This window comes from Chiloscyllium punctatum, chromosome 14 (assembly GCF_047496795.1).
Source record: "Chiloscyllium punctatum isolate Juve2018m chromosome 14, sChiPun1.3, whole genome shotgun sequence".
In the NCBI taxonomy this organism is placed as follows: Eukaryota; Metazoa; Chordata; class Chondrichthyes; order Orectolobiformes; family Hemiscylliidae; genus Chiloscyllium; species Chiloscyllium punctatum.
In genome coordinates, this window is record NC_092752.1 from 39621555 (window position 1) to 39634880 (window position 13326).

A 13326-nucleotide genomic window follows, 5' to 3' on the forward strand; every position below is an offset into this window, starting at 1 on the left:
GGCATGGTTACTCAATGCTAGTTGGATAAAGTAAAAAGATGAAGATTTAGATTGACGGGTTGGATGGGGACTTGGGGAATTTCAAAGCCTTTTGAGGTAAGGGGCAGGGCTATCAAAAAGGGAATGTATTTATTTGGGATCATCAATAGTAAGGCTGAGACTCACTGTTATAGGAGTGACCACTGTTTCCTTCCAAATAATAAGTACACGGTGGAGCTGAAAATGGCTGCAACCACACCCAGAGTGGGCAGGGTAAGTCTTTCAGTATCTGAGAAAGGGTCTTTGCTTTTGAGAAATGTGATGAACTTCAAAGTGCAACAATATTACACAGACACTCATATACTTAAGATGAATCACACCTGTAAGCACTACATGCTGTGTCTTAACTGCATTAAGTAGGCTGCATTAGCCTACTTTTTCAGTTTCAAAGCACATTTCAACATGGCAAACAATTCCATGGCACACCCACTTTTTCCAACTGAATTGGTCTTCAGCATCCCATTTACATTGTATTTACTATGGTTACAGTCTTATTCAAAATGTTTGCAACATAGTGCATAAAGCAGCTAAAGAAGCATTAATGTTTCAAACTCACCAGTTAAAATACCACTGTTTTTGACTCCGAGCCCAGACACAGTTTCAAAATCTACTCAATTGTTCCTAACTATTATGAACAATGGATCAGAGCAAAATGCAAAGTAAAGTAAATTGCAGTTTATCAGGTTAGTGGGAAACCTGGGCCTGCTGGTGTGCACAGAGCCTTTTGATCCAGGAAGGAAGTGATGAGAGGGCTACCCGCAAATCTTGCCGCACTAACAAGTGCTACCTCCTGTTATTTTTCATGTATGCCAGTGTTGAAGTTGCGAGCTTGCAAAGATACATTGTCGCCAACGGCAAGGGTACAGAAATAGCATGATCAGAAATTGTCGGATATTCATTTCTCCCCACCCCCACCCTCCTCTAGCTTATCTCTCCACGCTTCAGGCTCACTGCCTTTATTCCTGATGAAGGGCTTTTGCCCGAAACGTCAATTTCGAAGCTACTTGGATGCTGCCTGAACTGCTGTGCTCTTCCAGCACCACTAATCCAGATTCATGTACTACAGTCACCTCAAACACAGAAAGACTCTTCTCCAAACTTCAGCTTCACTGTATGATCCATCTGTAGCTCTGAATATTTGTTTTTTTCTTTTAACATCAATATTTGTGATGAATCAGGCGACAGTGAAGTGAACTAAATAGATCATTTGTTTAGTGTTGGTTTTGTGATTTTTAACTTTGTACACTCCAGTCCAACACCGACACCGCCAAATCAAATTTTCCTTGCAGTAGTTTGAGATATTTGAATTAAGACTGTGCATCTTGACAGCTGCATCTCCTGCTGAGAATCCTAGTGGACACAACTCAAAATGAATCCCCTTATCAGAGGCCCAGTTTTGACCTGAAACCTTGATGTTTATCTGTATTTATATGTGTCTCATTCTTCCCCTGCCTTTTAGTACTCAGCTTGTTCAGATTGCTGCAAATGTCTGCAAATTATGCTGGTTTAGCACATAAGTAATCATCAGATTGTCCATAGTGTTCAAGAATGTGTACATTAGATGGCATGGCCATGTGAAATAGGATAGGGTGATGGGTTTGGGTGGGATGCACTTCGGAGAGTTGGTGTGGACTTCTTGGTTCAAATAGGGATTCTATCAGATAGCTACTCTTTATAAGCTAGTTCTTGCATTGTTGAAAACTGTTCTTTCAAGAGCTCAAGAATACAGGAGAGAACCTTCCTCCGTACTGGTGAACTCTGATTCTCTGCTGCAATCTCTGCACACAAAATAATGAACAAATGTGATTTCAATGGTCATAATTTAAATGTAATTCATGATTTTCCTGGCTTACTCGAATGTTGTAGCCAACTCTGGTGACATTATTTTGGCTAAAAGAGCTTCATGGTAGAGGCTGCAATGAGTGATCTAAATGTCAGGATTTTGCTCTTTCACTTTACTGACAAATCTGTCATGGAGGCTGCTCCATCAGTGTAAATACTCCAACACAAAGTCCAGGTAAGTTTGTTTTCTTTTAAGTAGGTATCTGTTAGCCGAAACATTTCTCCACTGGTCTCATGATGTGGAAACACCCTACAAAAGAAAAACTTCTTCTTCTGACTAGAGTTCTCAGCAACAGACTGAACATTTCCCAGTAGCTGGTGGTGTCCACTTATATTGGTGGATTTATTTATCTACAAAGCAAAATTCCTACTATTAGCTACTTCTCCTTCAGCATCTTCTTGATATCAATTGATAGGTCATCAAATCACCATTCCGCTGTATTATCAAGGAGTGGAATTTTGTCGATATCTTTTGTAGCATCAACTCATGACATCACAGCTCCAAATTTCTTTGCATGCAGACATGATTAAGATCTCAGCAATGATTTGGGGCTTCCTTGATTTTGCCACCATCTCAGCCATGAGGTAACTAGACTTTTGAGCTGTGCCCAATACCTGCAGACAGATTTCATCAGATTTTGTGTCTGCTTAATGTTTTGTTCTCTCAAGGTCTTGAAGTACTGAATGTGCTTGTTTGCAAGAGGTGCATGTTTTGTCTGCAAATGATGTTTTAACTTACTTGGTACCACTGCATGGTTTTCCCACTTCTCTCTGCAGGTGAGATATTCAGGCAAGGGACCAGCAGCACTTCCTGTCAGTGAAAATCCAAATGCCAGATCGCTGTCATTATACTATATGTGAAGAGTTTTTGCTTTTTTCCTTCAGGTTCAGATGTTTCATCTACAGAATTAGTGGAGGAATTGCCTCTTTCACTTATCTATTTCTTATTAGAATTTAAGACTTAGATCAATGGTATAACTGAAAAAAGTTCAAAAATGTTCATTTCAAACTCTGCTAAAGTGAAAACAGGAAGGCATACCTGTTTCAACACTGTTCAAATTGCGTGCCCTTTTTCTGTGCACGTGCAATTTCTTCTCATACTAGAAATACAATACATAATCACCAAGCTCATACTGAATGTTTTGTCCTGTGCATGTGTGAGCAGGCTGCATAGAATATAGAATAAGGAATGTTACAGCACAGTACAGACCCTTCAGCCCTCGATGTTGCACCAACCTGTGGAACCAATCTGAAGTTGATCTATCCTTCCATTTTCATCCATATGTTTATCCAATGACCATTTAAATGCCCTTAAAGTTGGCGAGTCTACCACTGTTGCAGGCATGGCGTTCCATACCTTTACTACTCTCAGTAAAGAAACTACCTCTGATGTCTGGCCTATATCTATCACCCCTCAATTTAAAGCTATGTCCCCTTGTGCTCGCCATCACCATCTGAGGAAAAAGGCTCTCCCTGTGCACCCTATCTAACCCTCTGATTATCTTATATGTCTCAATTATCTCACCTCTAAACCTTCTTTCCTCTAACAAAAACAGCCTCAAGTCCCTCAGTCTTTCCTCATAAGACCTTATTTCCAAACCGAGCAACATCATAATATATCACCTCTGAACTCTTTCCAAATCTTCCACATCCTTCCTATAATGCAGTGACCAGAACTGTATGCAATACTCCAAGTGTGGCCACACCAGAGTTTTGTATAGAGTTTTGTGCCTCATGGCTCTGAAACTCAAACCCAATAAAAGCTAACATACCATATGCCTTCTTAACAACCCTATCAATCTGGGTGGCAACTTTCAGGGATCTATGTGCATGGACACCGAGATCTCTCTGCTCATCTACACTGCCAAGAATCTTACCATTCTAGTACCCTTTATTCCTGTTGCTCTTTCCAAAGTAAATGACCTCACACTTTTCCACATTAAACTCCATTTGTTACCTCTCAGCCCAGTTCTGCAGCTTATCTATGTCCCTCTGTAGCCTGCAACATCCTCCGGCACTATCCACAACTCCACCGACCTTAGTGTCATCCCCAAATTTACTAACCCATCCTTCTACGCCCTCATCCAGGTCATTTATAAAAATGACAAAAAGCAGTGGACCCAAAACAGATCCTTGTGGTACACCACTAGTAACTGAATTCCAGAATGAACATTTCCCATTAACCACCACCCTCTGTCTTCTTTCAGCTAGCTAATTTCTGATCCAAATCACTAAATCACCTTCAAACCCATGCCTCCATATTTTGTGCAATAACCTACCATGGGGAATCTTATCCAATGCCTTACTGAAATTCATGTACACCACATCAACCATTTTACCCTCATCCACCTGTTTGGTCACCTTCTCAAAGAACTCAATAAGGTTTGTGAAGCACGACTGACTCTTCATAAAACTGTGTTGACTATTCATAATCAACTTATTCCTTTCTAGATGATTATAAATCCTATCTGTTCTAACTTTTCCACATTTTACCCGCAACTGAAGTCAGGCTCGCTGGTCTATAATTACCAGAGTTGTCTCTACTCCCCTTCTTGAACAAAGGGACATTTGCTATCCTCCAGTCTTCTGGCACTATTCCTGTGAGACAATGTCGACATAAAGATCAAAGCCAAATGCTTTGCAATCTCCTCCCTGACTTCCCAGAGAATCCTAGGATAAATCTCATCTGGCCCAGGGGATTTATCTATTTTCACACTTTCTAGAATTGGTAACATCTTGTGAACTTCAATCCCATCTAGTCTAGTAGCCTGTGTCTCAGTATTCTCCTCGACAACATTGTCTTTTTCCAGTGTGAATACTGACAAAAAATATTCATATAGCGCTCCTTCTATCTTCAAAGACTCCACATGCAACTTTCCACTATTCTCCTTGATTGGCCCTAATCTTACTCTAGTCATTCTCTTATTCCTGATATACCTAGGGTTTTCCTTGATCCTATCTGCCAACAATTGTCATGTCCCCTCTGGCTCTTCTTAGATCTTTCTTTAGGTCTTTCCTTGCTAGCTTGTAACTCAAGCTCCGTAACTGAACTTTCACATCTCATCCTAACATAAGCCTCCTTCTTCCTCTTGATAAGAGATTTAACTTCTTTAGTAAACTATGGCTCCCTCGCTTGACCACTTCCTCCCTGCCTGACAGGTACATACTTATTAAGGACACGCAGTAGCTCTTCTTTGAATAAGCTCCACATTTCAATTGTGCCCATCCCCTGGAGGTTCCTTCCCCATCCTATGCATCATAAATCTTGCCTAATCATATCATTTCCCCCAGCTATAACTTGTGCCCTGCAGTATATACCTATCCCTTTCCATCACTAAAGTAAACATAACCAAATTGTGGTCACTATCACCGAAGTGCTCACCTATCTCCAAATCTAACACCTGGCTGGGTTCATTACCCAGCCCCTTGTTGGCCTGTCTACATACTGTGTCAGGAAACCCTCCTACACACATTGGACAAAAACTGACCCATCTAAAGTACTCGAACTATAGTATTTCCAATCAATATTTGGAAAGTTAAAGACCCCCATAACAATTAACCTGTTACTCTCACTCCTATCCAGAATCATCTTTGCTATCCTTTCCTCTACATCTCTGGAACTATTCAGAGGCCTTTAGAAAACTTCCAACAGGGTGACCTCTCCTTTCCTGTTTCTAATCTTAGCCCATATTACATCAGTAGATTACTCCTCAAATGTTCTGTCTGCCACCATAATACTGTCCTTGACTAACAATGCCACACCTCCCCCTCTTTTACCATCTTCTCTGTTCTTACTGAAACATCTGAACTCCAGAACCTGCAACAACCATTCCTGTCCCTGCTCTATCCAGGTGTTCTAAATGGCCACAACATCAAAGTCCAGGTGCCAACCCATGCTGCAAGTTCACCCACCTTATTCCAGATGCTCCTGGCATTGAAGTAGACATACTTCAAACCACCTTCCTGCTTGCTGCTGCACTCTTGCCAACTTGGAACTATATTTCTGACCTACCCTTAGCCACCTGCACACTGGAACTACAATTTAGTTTCTCATCCCCTGCTGAGTTCATTTAAACCCTCCCAAAGAGCATTAGCAAACCCCCCCCCCCCCCCCACCCCAGAATATTGGTACCCCTCTGGTACAGGTATAGACCATCTGCTTGTAGAGGTCCAACCTACCCCAGGATGAGCCCCAATTACCTAGGTAACTGAAACCCTCCCTCCTGCACCATACCTGAGCAGATTTCCCTTCTCCTGCATATGCACAATGACAAATATCCACACATGCATGATGTCAAAAACTACGCAAAGCGATGCTGCTTCCTGAGGATTTTGCAGCAAACCTCAAACCTTCCCATGGCACAGCAGTTGAAAACTTCTGGCCTACTGTGTGCAGCCCAAATCCTTGCCTCAAGGCCTCTTGATCATACCGTGCATCATTACAAATCAATCCTATCAATGGCTGTTATGCAATGTTTTTTGGCATGTAAAGATTCACCTTGGTTGTCAAATTAACAATCATCAGCCAATTTTCCAGAGCCTGCACTTGGTGCAAAAGCTGTTCAGTTCACACCTTGGATTATTAAGCATTATGTAATGTGAAGGATGTCGAGGCATGTACCTTCATGTTGTTGTGTCTAGAAAGACATTCACATAAACAGCTGATGAAGAAAAATGAACATGTATTTACAAATGTGAGAATGTATATACAGTATTTACAGTGTTACCTGTACAATCAATGTGCCCTTAGAAGACCTCTTTCTTTCCCAAACACCACAACTCAGTCGAATCATGGCTTTCTCAGTTGCCCTACAGTGGAGCCCGTTGGACTTGGAGTTTGGTCGGGTGACCCCGGATATGTTTGAGTCCAGAAGGCCCAGTCATTCTGAGTGTGTCCTTCCCAGAGGCAGATGCATCCTCCTTGGCTTCATCTCCCGTAGGGCTGAGGGTGACAGGCAGAGTGGAGGCCAAAGATGCAGCTACATCTGGAGCATCCTGAGAGGAGCCTTCGGGGGGGCCCTATAAGTGGTTCTTCATCAGCTGGGTGATTGGCACATTCCTGTCCCCTTCAGGAAGGGGCATCTGGAATGGGGTCAAGGTCCCTAGACCCCTGTCATCTTATCATTGATGCAAAGTGATGTATGTAAATCCAGCAGTATGGATCCAATGACTGGTAGACCTGTCTCTCCCTGGCAGCCACCTGTCCTGAAGAAACACAAGATTTTCTGAGACCCTGAGGCAGCAGGGTCCTAACATCATTGCTGCAGACTTACAATATTTGTATCCGGTTACTTAATGCCCCTAACAAACCCATCTGCTCCTGTGTCTGCTTTTCTATGTCAATTAAGTCACAAATTGCTGACACCATGGGGTGCTGTCCTGTCCTGCCTGGGGCTGAGCAGATACCTTGTCTCTGCCAGTCCTCTAATTGCTGGTGACCTGGGGCATTTTTTCCTCAGTCTGCTGCACAGACGTGACAATGATATGTTCACCAGCTAGTTCACCCAACTCTAATCTACCAAATGTATCCACAATGGTGTTAGGAGCTGAATTGGTGGAGGTGCAGGAGGCAGCCTTGTTAGTGGTTCCTATGAAGCAGCTGTGCTTTCTTCTTCAGAGGTAGACAAAGTGATGTCTTGCAGTGCCACTGTCTTGGTACCTGCAAGAGACAAAAGAGAGAATGCATTGTCAGCAAAAAGTAGATGTTCGAGTATACATTCATTGTGGGAGTAATGGAACAATCGCACAGCAATTATTTGGATGCTAAGACATGGTGGTTTTCATATTTTCACAGGACTGGTTGCAGTCTTTACTGACAAGGGCCAAACTCCTCTCCTCTTAGGATGGTGAGGAGAGTAATATCCGACATCCTCCAACTAACTGGCTCTTTCAGTTCTTTTACAGGCCATTTTCTCCTGCAATGAGAAAACGGGAGGGATTGAGGGATTAAAGTGGATGGCACAGCTGTTAGTGGTGGTGCAGGTGAATTAAAAGTAACACAATTACTTAAACAAACACACTCAAAGTAACATCACCTAATCCACTAAACTACAGAAAAGTTACTCCCTCAACCTCTAAAGACAATCAACAACACTAAATTGTGTTTATACATTAAAACGCAACCTCAGCTTATTGTAGTCATTATAGGTACCAGTCCAAAGTTACTCCCAGTTTGCATTTCATAGTTTTTGGAATCATAATGTCAGCGTCACTTGAAATTTTCATCCCTCAATCTTCTGAGAATCCCTGGAAGAGTCAGCAGCAGTACATCGCTGCCTTTCTTCTTCGCCTTCCGGTATTAAAGATTCGTACCCTGATTTTATTGGGGATTGTACTGGGCTCCTGTTCCACTGCTAATCAGGGCACATAGATCTATCACTGAACAGAAGTAATAGGATGTTGTATGTGTCTCTTTCCTGCTCCTTTTTTTTTACATTCAAAACAATCTTACGAAACCCCATATTTGTAACAATGGGCTGGACTCTATCAGAAATGGTAGTTCTTATGAGTTTCACTCTGTAAGGCTATCTTCCCAAACTCACCTTATTAAACTTATATCATGCCCCTCTGGTCCCCTGTGGGTCATATTTTTCCACTTGCTACACTGGCCATTACTGGGATCTCCTGGGATTCCTGATGCTGGACTCATCTCTAAAGCCTGTTTGTGTTCCTAGTCAAACTTGCCCTGCATGGTTTCTATCAAGTACTCAAGACATGCTGTTCGAGGGGAGGGAATGAGGTCGCTGCCCATGGACTGTGCCCTAAGATGTTGGTGATTGATGCGCAAACAGTCAGTGGAATGGTTAGGTTAGCTCGCTGACTTTAACATTGGGAATTGTCACCATCTAGTTCCTGCTGGTGGATCAGAGAATGGGATCCTGTATATCAATGAAACAAGATGACATCATAATAAGGATGATTATGCATGCAAGTACATGCAAATAAGCCTCTTGCCACTCACTCATAAAAAAACTTAATTTGCCATTCAACACGGTTGGAAAACAGGACTTTTTGCTCTCAATGTTGAAAATTCTTCACAGCCATCTCATGGGATTATCCCAACTTTGTTGCTATTGCCCACATAATTCAGGAGCTTTGAAGATTCCACTCAAGATGTATAAATATTAACTGGAAAGATATGGCTCATATTTTATCAGTTTTGAATTTGTCATCTTAAATAATTCTCAATGGATTCCTCTTCAAACCTTGGAGTGATTTGCTGCTTGATATAAATAAGTTTAGAAATTAATTAGTTTGATGTCCTTGCAGAAATCAATAAGCAAAATTAATTTGTAATTATCTACTTCTGATCTGTTGTTGTGCTTCTTGTGATGTATCACTAATATTTTTCCTGAAAATTATGCAGCATATTGACTAGTGTAGGAGCAAGAAGCACAACAATCTAACTTAGGCCATTCACTACCAATGTGGCTGCATTTTCCAATTCTGTGCATTAAGGGTCATTGTCCAAAATAACAGAATACTAATAGAAATAAGAGGCTTTCAAGACCAAAGTTCATTCTGCAGAGATCTTTGCCTCAAAATGTAATTGCATAGCACCCAGTCTTCAGATGCTAACTGACCTTCAAAACCTTAAATATGATGTGCAGGATGTAAATTTAACAAATGTCTACTGCTGGCATTGCAGCAACCTTGTCATCCATTTCACTTGTTCAATTGTTTCTTAGTATCTGTAGTGACTAGCTGTCTGGTGAAAAGGCGTGACACTCAATCTTAGGTGTAAATCACTGTTTAAATGCAGGGAAAGATATCTGTCCCCAAATTTCTAGGCCACAGTGACTTAATGTGTGACTGCAAAATTAGAAATAGTTTACTTACTTTGTTTCCACTACTGTTCAAAACAAATCAGTTTTTCAGAGTTTTTCTGCAATATTCAGAATATGTCTGCAATATATGTGATACAAAGAATAAGTCATTTCAGCACAAACAAAACTGTTGGTAGGTGCCTGGAATGTGCTGCCAGAGGAGGTAGTAGAAGTGGATACAAAGTTTTAGAGCCACTTAGACAGATTACGAGGCAGAGAATCATAAACAGTGTGGAAGCAGGCCATTTGGCCCATCGAGTCCATACCGACCTTCCGAAGAGCATCCTACCCCCTACCCTATCCCTATAACCCTGCACTTCCCATGGCAATCCACCTAGCCTGCACATGCCTGGACACTATGGGCAATTTAGCATGGCCAATCCATCTAAGCTGTATGCCTTTGGACTGTGGGAGAAAATCTGAAATCCAGAGGAACCTCATGCAGTCACAGGAAGAATGTGCAAACCCCACATAGCCAGTTCGCCCGAGGCTGGAATTGAACCGAGGTCCCTGGCGCTGTGAGGCAGCAGTGCTGAGCCCAGTGTCAAGGGATATGGACGATGTACAGGCAGAGGCAATTAGTTCAGGATAGCATCTTGGTTGGCGTAAACATGGTGGAGTCAAGGGCCTCTTCCCGAGCTGTATCATTCTAAGTTCAGTGTTGCTAAAGCAAAGCCATTGTTCACTTCGATACAGCATACATTAACTTCAGAATAATAAAATCTCATTGCATCACTGAATTTGGCTTGCATTAACCTTAATTACCTGAAAGATGTTGTCAAATGAAGCTCACTTACATAATTGATAAATTTAAAAATTCAAATATTTTTTCCAATTGGTGCATTTAACACAAGAAGATCTCCTCCTCGCCTATGAAGCATACCTTGTTAAGTTTTACCATGCTGTGTATCAGCTATTTATAATACATTGTAACAATCCTAACTCTAGGATTATAGGATCATCCAGAAAGAGATCATTCAGTTTATTTCCCCTATGCTGGATCTTTAAAAGAGCCATCTGATTAATCTAACTCCTTTCCCTCTTGTACTGCATTTTTTCTTTTAAGTATATATCCAATTCCTTCTGGGCGTTATGCTTGAATTTCCTTGTACCATCCTTTCAACCGTGCATTAAAAATTGGCTGCACAGAAACATGTTAATCGTTTCTCTGGCATTTTGGTCAATTATCGTCAATTGTAATTGCCTCATTACTGATTCACCTTTTGGTAATTTAAACATCCCCCAGCTTTTCTTATAACTCCAAAGATAGTTTTCCGCACAAGAAAACCATTGGTATATCAGCAAGAATAGGCTTTGGTTGATCTCTTGGAAAAAACTTGAAAACTAATAAAAATTGATTGAAATGAATAGACAATATTCAGAAACTCTGAATTTAGCAAAGATAACTAACTACAGAACTGTTTCCCATTTTACCTTAGTTTACTGTGCTCTCTCTCTCTTAGGCAAAGTGTAAGTAACCCATCTGTAATGCAGCGGAGAATGACAGTGCTACGGGAGAAAGGAAGGAGACAGGCCGTCCGTGGTCCAGCATTCATGTTCAATGACAGGGGCACAAGCCTTACTCCAGAAGAAGAACGTTTTCTGGACGCAGCTGAATATGGGAACATACCTGTTGTTCGGCGAATGCTGGAGGAGAGCAAGTCACTGAATGTTAATTGTGTTGATTACATGGGGCAGAATGCCCTTCAGCTAGCAGTTGGAAATGAACATTTGGAAGTAACTGAGCTCCTTCTAAAGAGGGATAATTTGGCTCGAATTGGTGATGCATTATTGCTTGCTATCAGTAAGGGATATATACGAATTGTGGAAGCAATTTTGAATCATTCTGGATTTGAGCCCAGTAATCGACTGGCCCTCAGCCCTTGTGAGCAAGAAATGCAAGATGATGATTTTTATGCTTATGATGAAGATGGCACTAGATTTTCTCCAGATATCACTCCAATCATTCTGGCTGCCCATTGCCAAAAATACGAGGTGGTTCATATGTTGTTGATGAAAGGAGCACGAATTGAGAAACCTCACGATTATTTCTGTAAATGCAATGAATGTGTGGAGAAACAAAAGCATGATTCATTTAGTCACTCCAGATCAAGGATCAATGCGTACAAAGGATTAGCAAGCCCTGCCTATTTGTCTTTGTCTAGTGAAGATCCAGTACACACTGCACTGGAACTTAGTAATGAATTAGCCAAGTTGGCAAATATTGAAAAAGAATTTAAGGTAAGTTTTATGAGTTCTTAAATGTATATCCAAGCAGGTAAATTTTACTTCAGTTTTATAAAAGTTACATAGATTAATTGAGAGAACAAAGATATTGAGATAATTAAGCTGCAGTCTGCCAATGGATCTGGAAAATTACAGTCTCCTCGGAGCAGCATTTTTGGTCTGTCAGCCTATGCCTTGTAATGTTAAAACAAAGTCTGTAATATATTGACATTGTTACTGTCAAGTGATTTTGTGAATTAATCAACATGAAAGTGACTGCAAACCTGGAATGTCAAGTTCTCATCTAAACATGGTGGATGAACACACTCCAGTGCAGAATTCTGCCATAAGGAGGCTAAAACACATCAGCACATTTGAAACAGTTGCAGTGTAGATCATGCCCAATGTCAAACTGCAAATGAAAAATGGGTATGTGGTCAGTAGCCAAATGAAAACTTTTTGTAAAAATACTTAGAAAAATCCTAAACTGAGAAAATCATGTACAGTTTGAATCTAAGCAAGGAGATATTTTTTGAAATCGTTGCTTCCAGATTAGCATCTCAACAGCAACAGTAGTTCAGTTGTGCCCACCCCAGCAGGGTAATGATCAAAGATACAATAAAACCCAAACAGGTATCAATAAAACATATTAGTGTCAACGTCACAATCTGGATTCTGTCGTCCTTGTCTTCCAAAACCCAACTACTCAGTAAAGTTTATTCATCATGATAGTCTTTTATGATAAGTAAGATCACTGAACATTATGACTATGGTGTGCATTAATTAGCAAAATCAAAAGAGCAGTACAAATAAAAAATACTTTGAATGAAATGTTGTTGCTGTTATGACAGAACTACTCCAAGCTACCCTTTGACATATTGAAAATGAGTCACATTGCATTGTCCAAGCATTCATACATGGAACTTCTTTCTAGCTGATCTTATTAAGAGTATTCAGATACAGCACACAATCTAAATGTGTTTTTCTTTCCTCGGAAAACATTTGTTGTTCCGTGGAAGAAACTTTGGACTTGAAATGTTAATTACGTTTTTCTCTTCACAAGTACTGCCAGACCTACTGTGTGTCTCCAGTATTCTCTTTTTAGTACAACTTGTGGTCAGATGGATTTTGACTTTATTATCAAAGTGTAAAAGAAGATAGACAATCTGCGGGTGTACTTTCTTTTATCCTGATGCTTAATTCTTTTGTTAATAAAATCTATCCCAGAAGATTTGTGTCAGCATGATTATAACAGTAATGGAACTGGTTACGTATCAGGGAAAGCTTTATTGTTGAAATATTAGCTGGAACTTTATGGAGACAGTGGCCTCACCCATTGGCTGAAAGTTCAGAGGAGAGCCAGTCTCCACTGGCCCAACAAGCCACAGCCAAA

General features: G+C 40.9%; 1 protein-coding gene across 3 annotated transcripts in view; it reads left to right on the forward strand.

Moving 5' to 3' along the window:
• Positions 1–13326, forward strand: part of LOC140485736 (short transient receptor potential channel 3-like) — a 190820-nt gene that overhangs the window by 80930 nt on the left and 96564 nt on the right. For all 3 annotated transcript variants that reach the window (XM_072584215.1, XM_072584213.1, XM_072584214.1), the window contains exon 2: positions 11171–11948. In XM_072584215.1, coding sequence (XP_072440316.1) covers positions 11196–11948 — 753 coding nt within the window. In that variant the 5' untranslated portion in view covers positions 11171–11195. The remainder of the gene's footprint in view (positions 1–11170; positions 11949–13326) is intronic.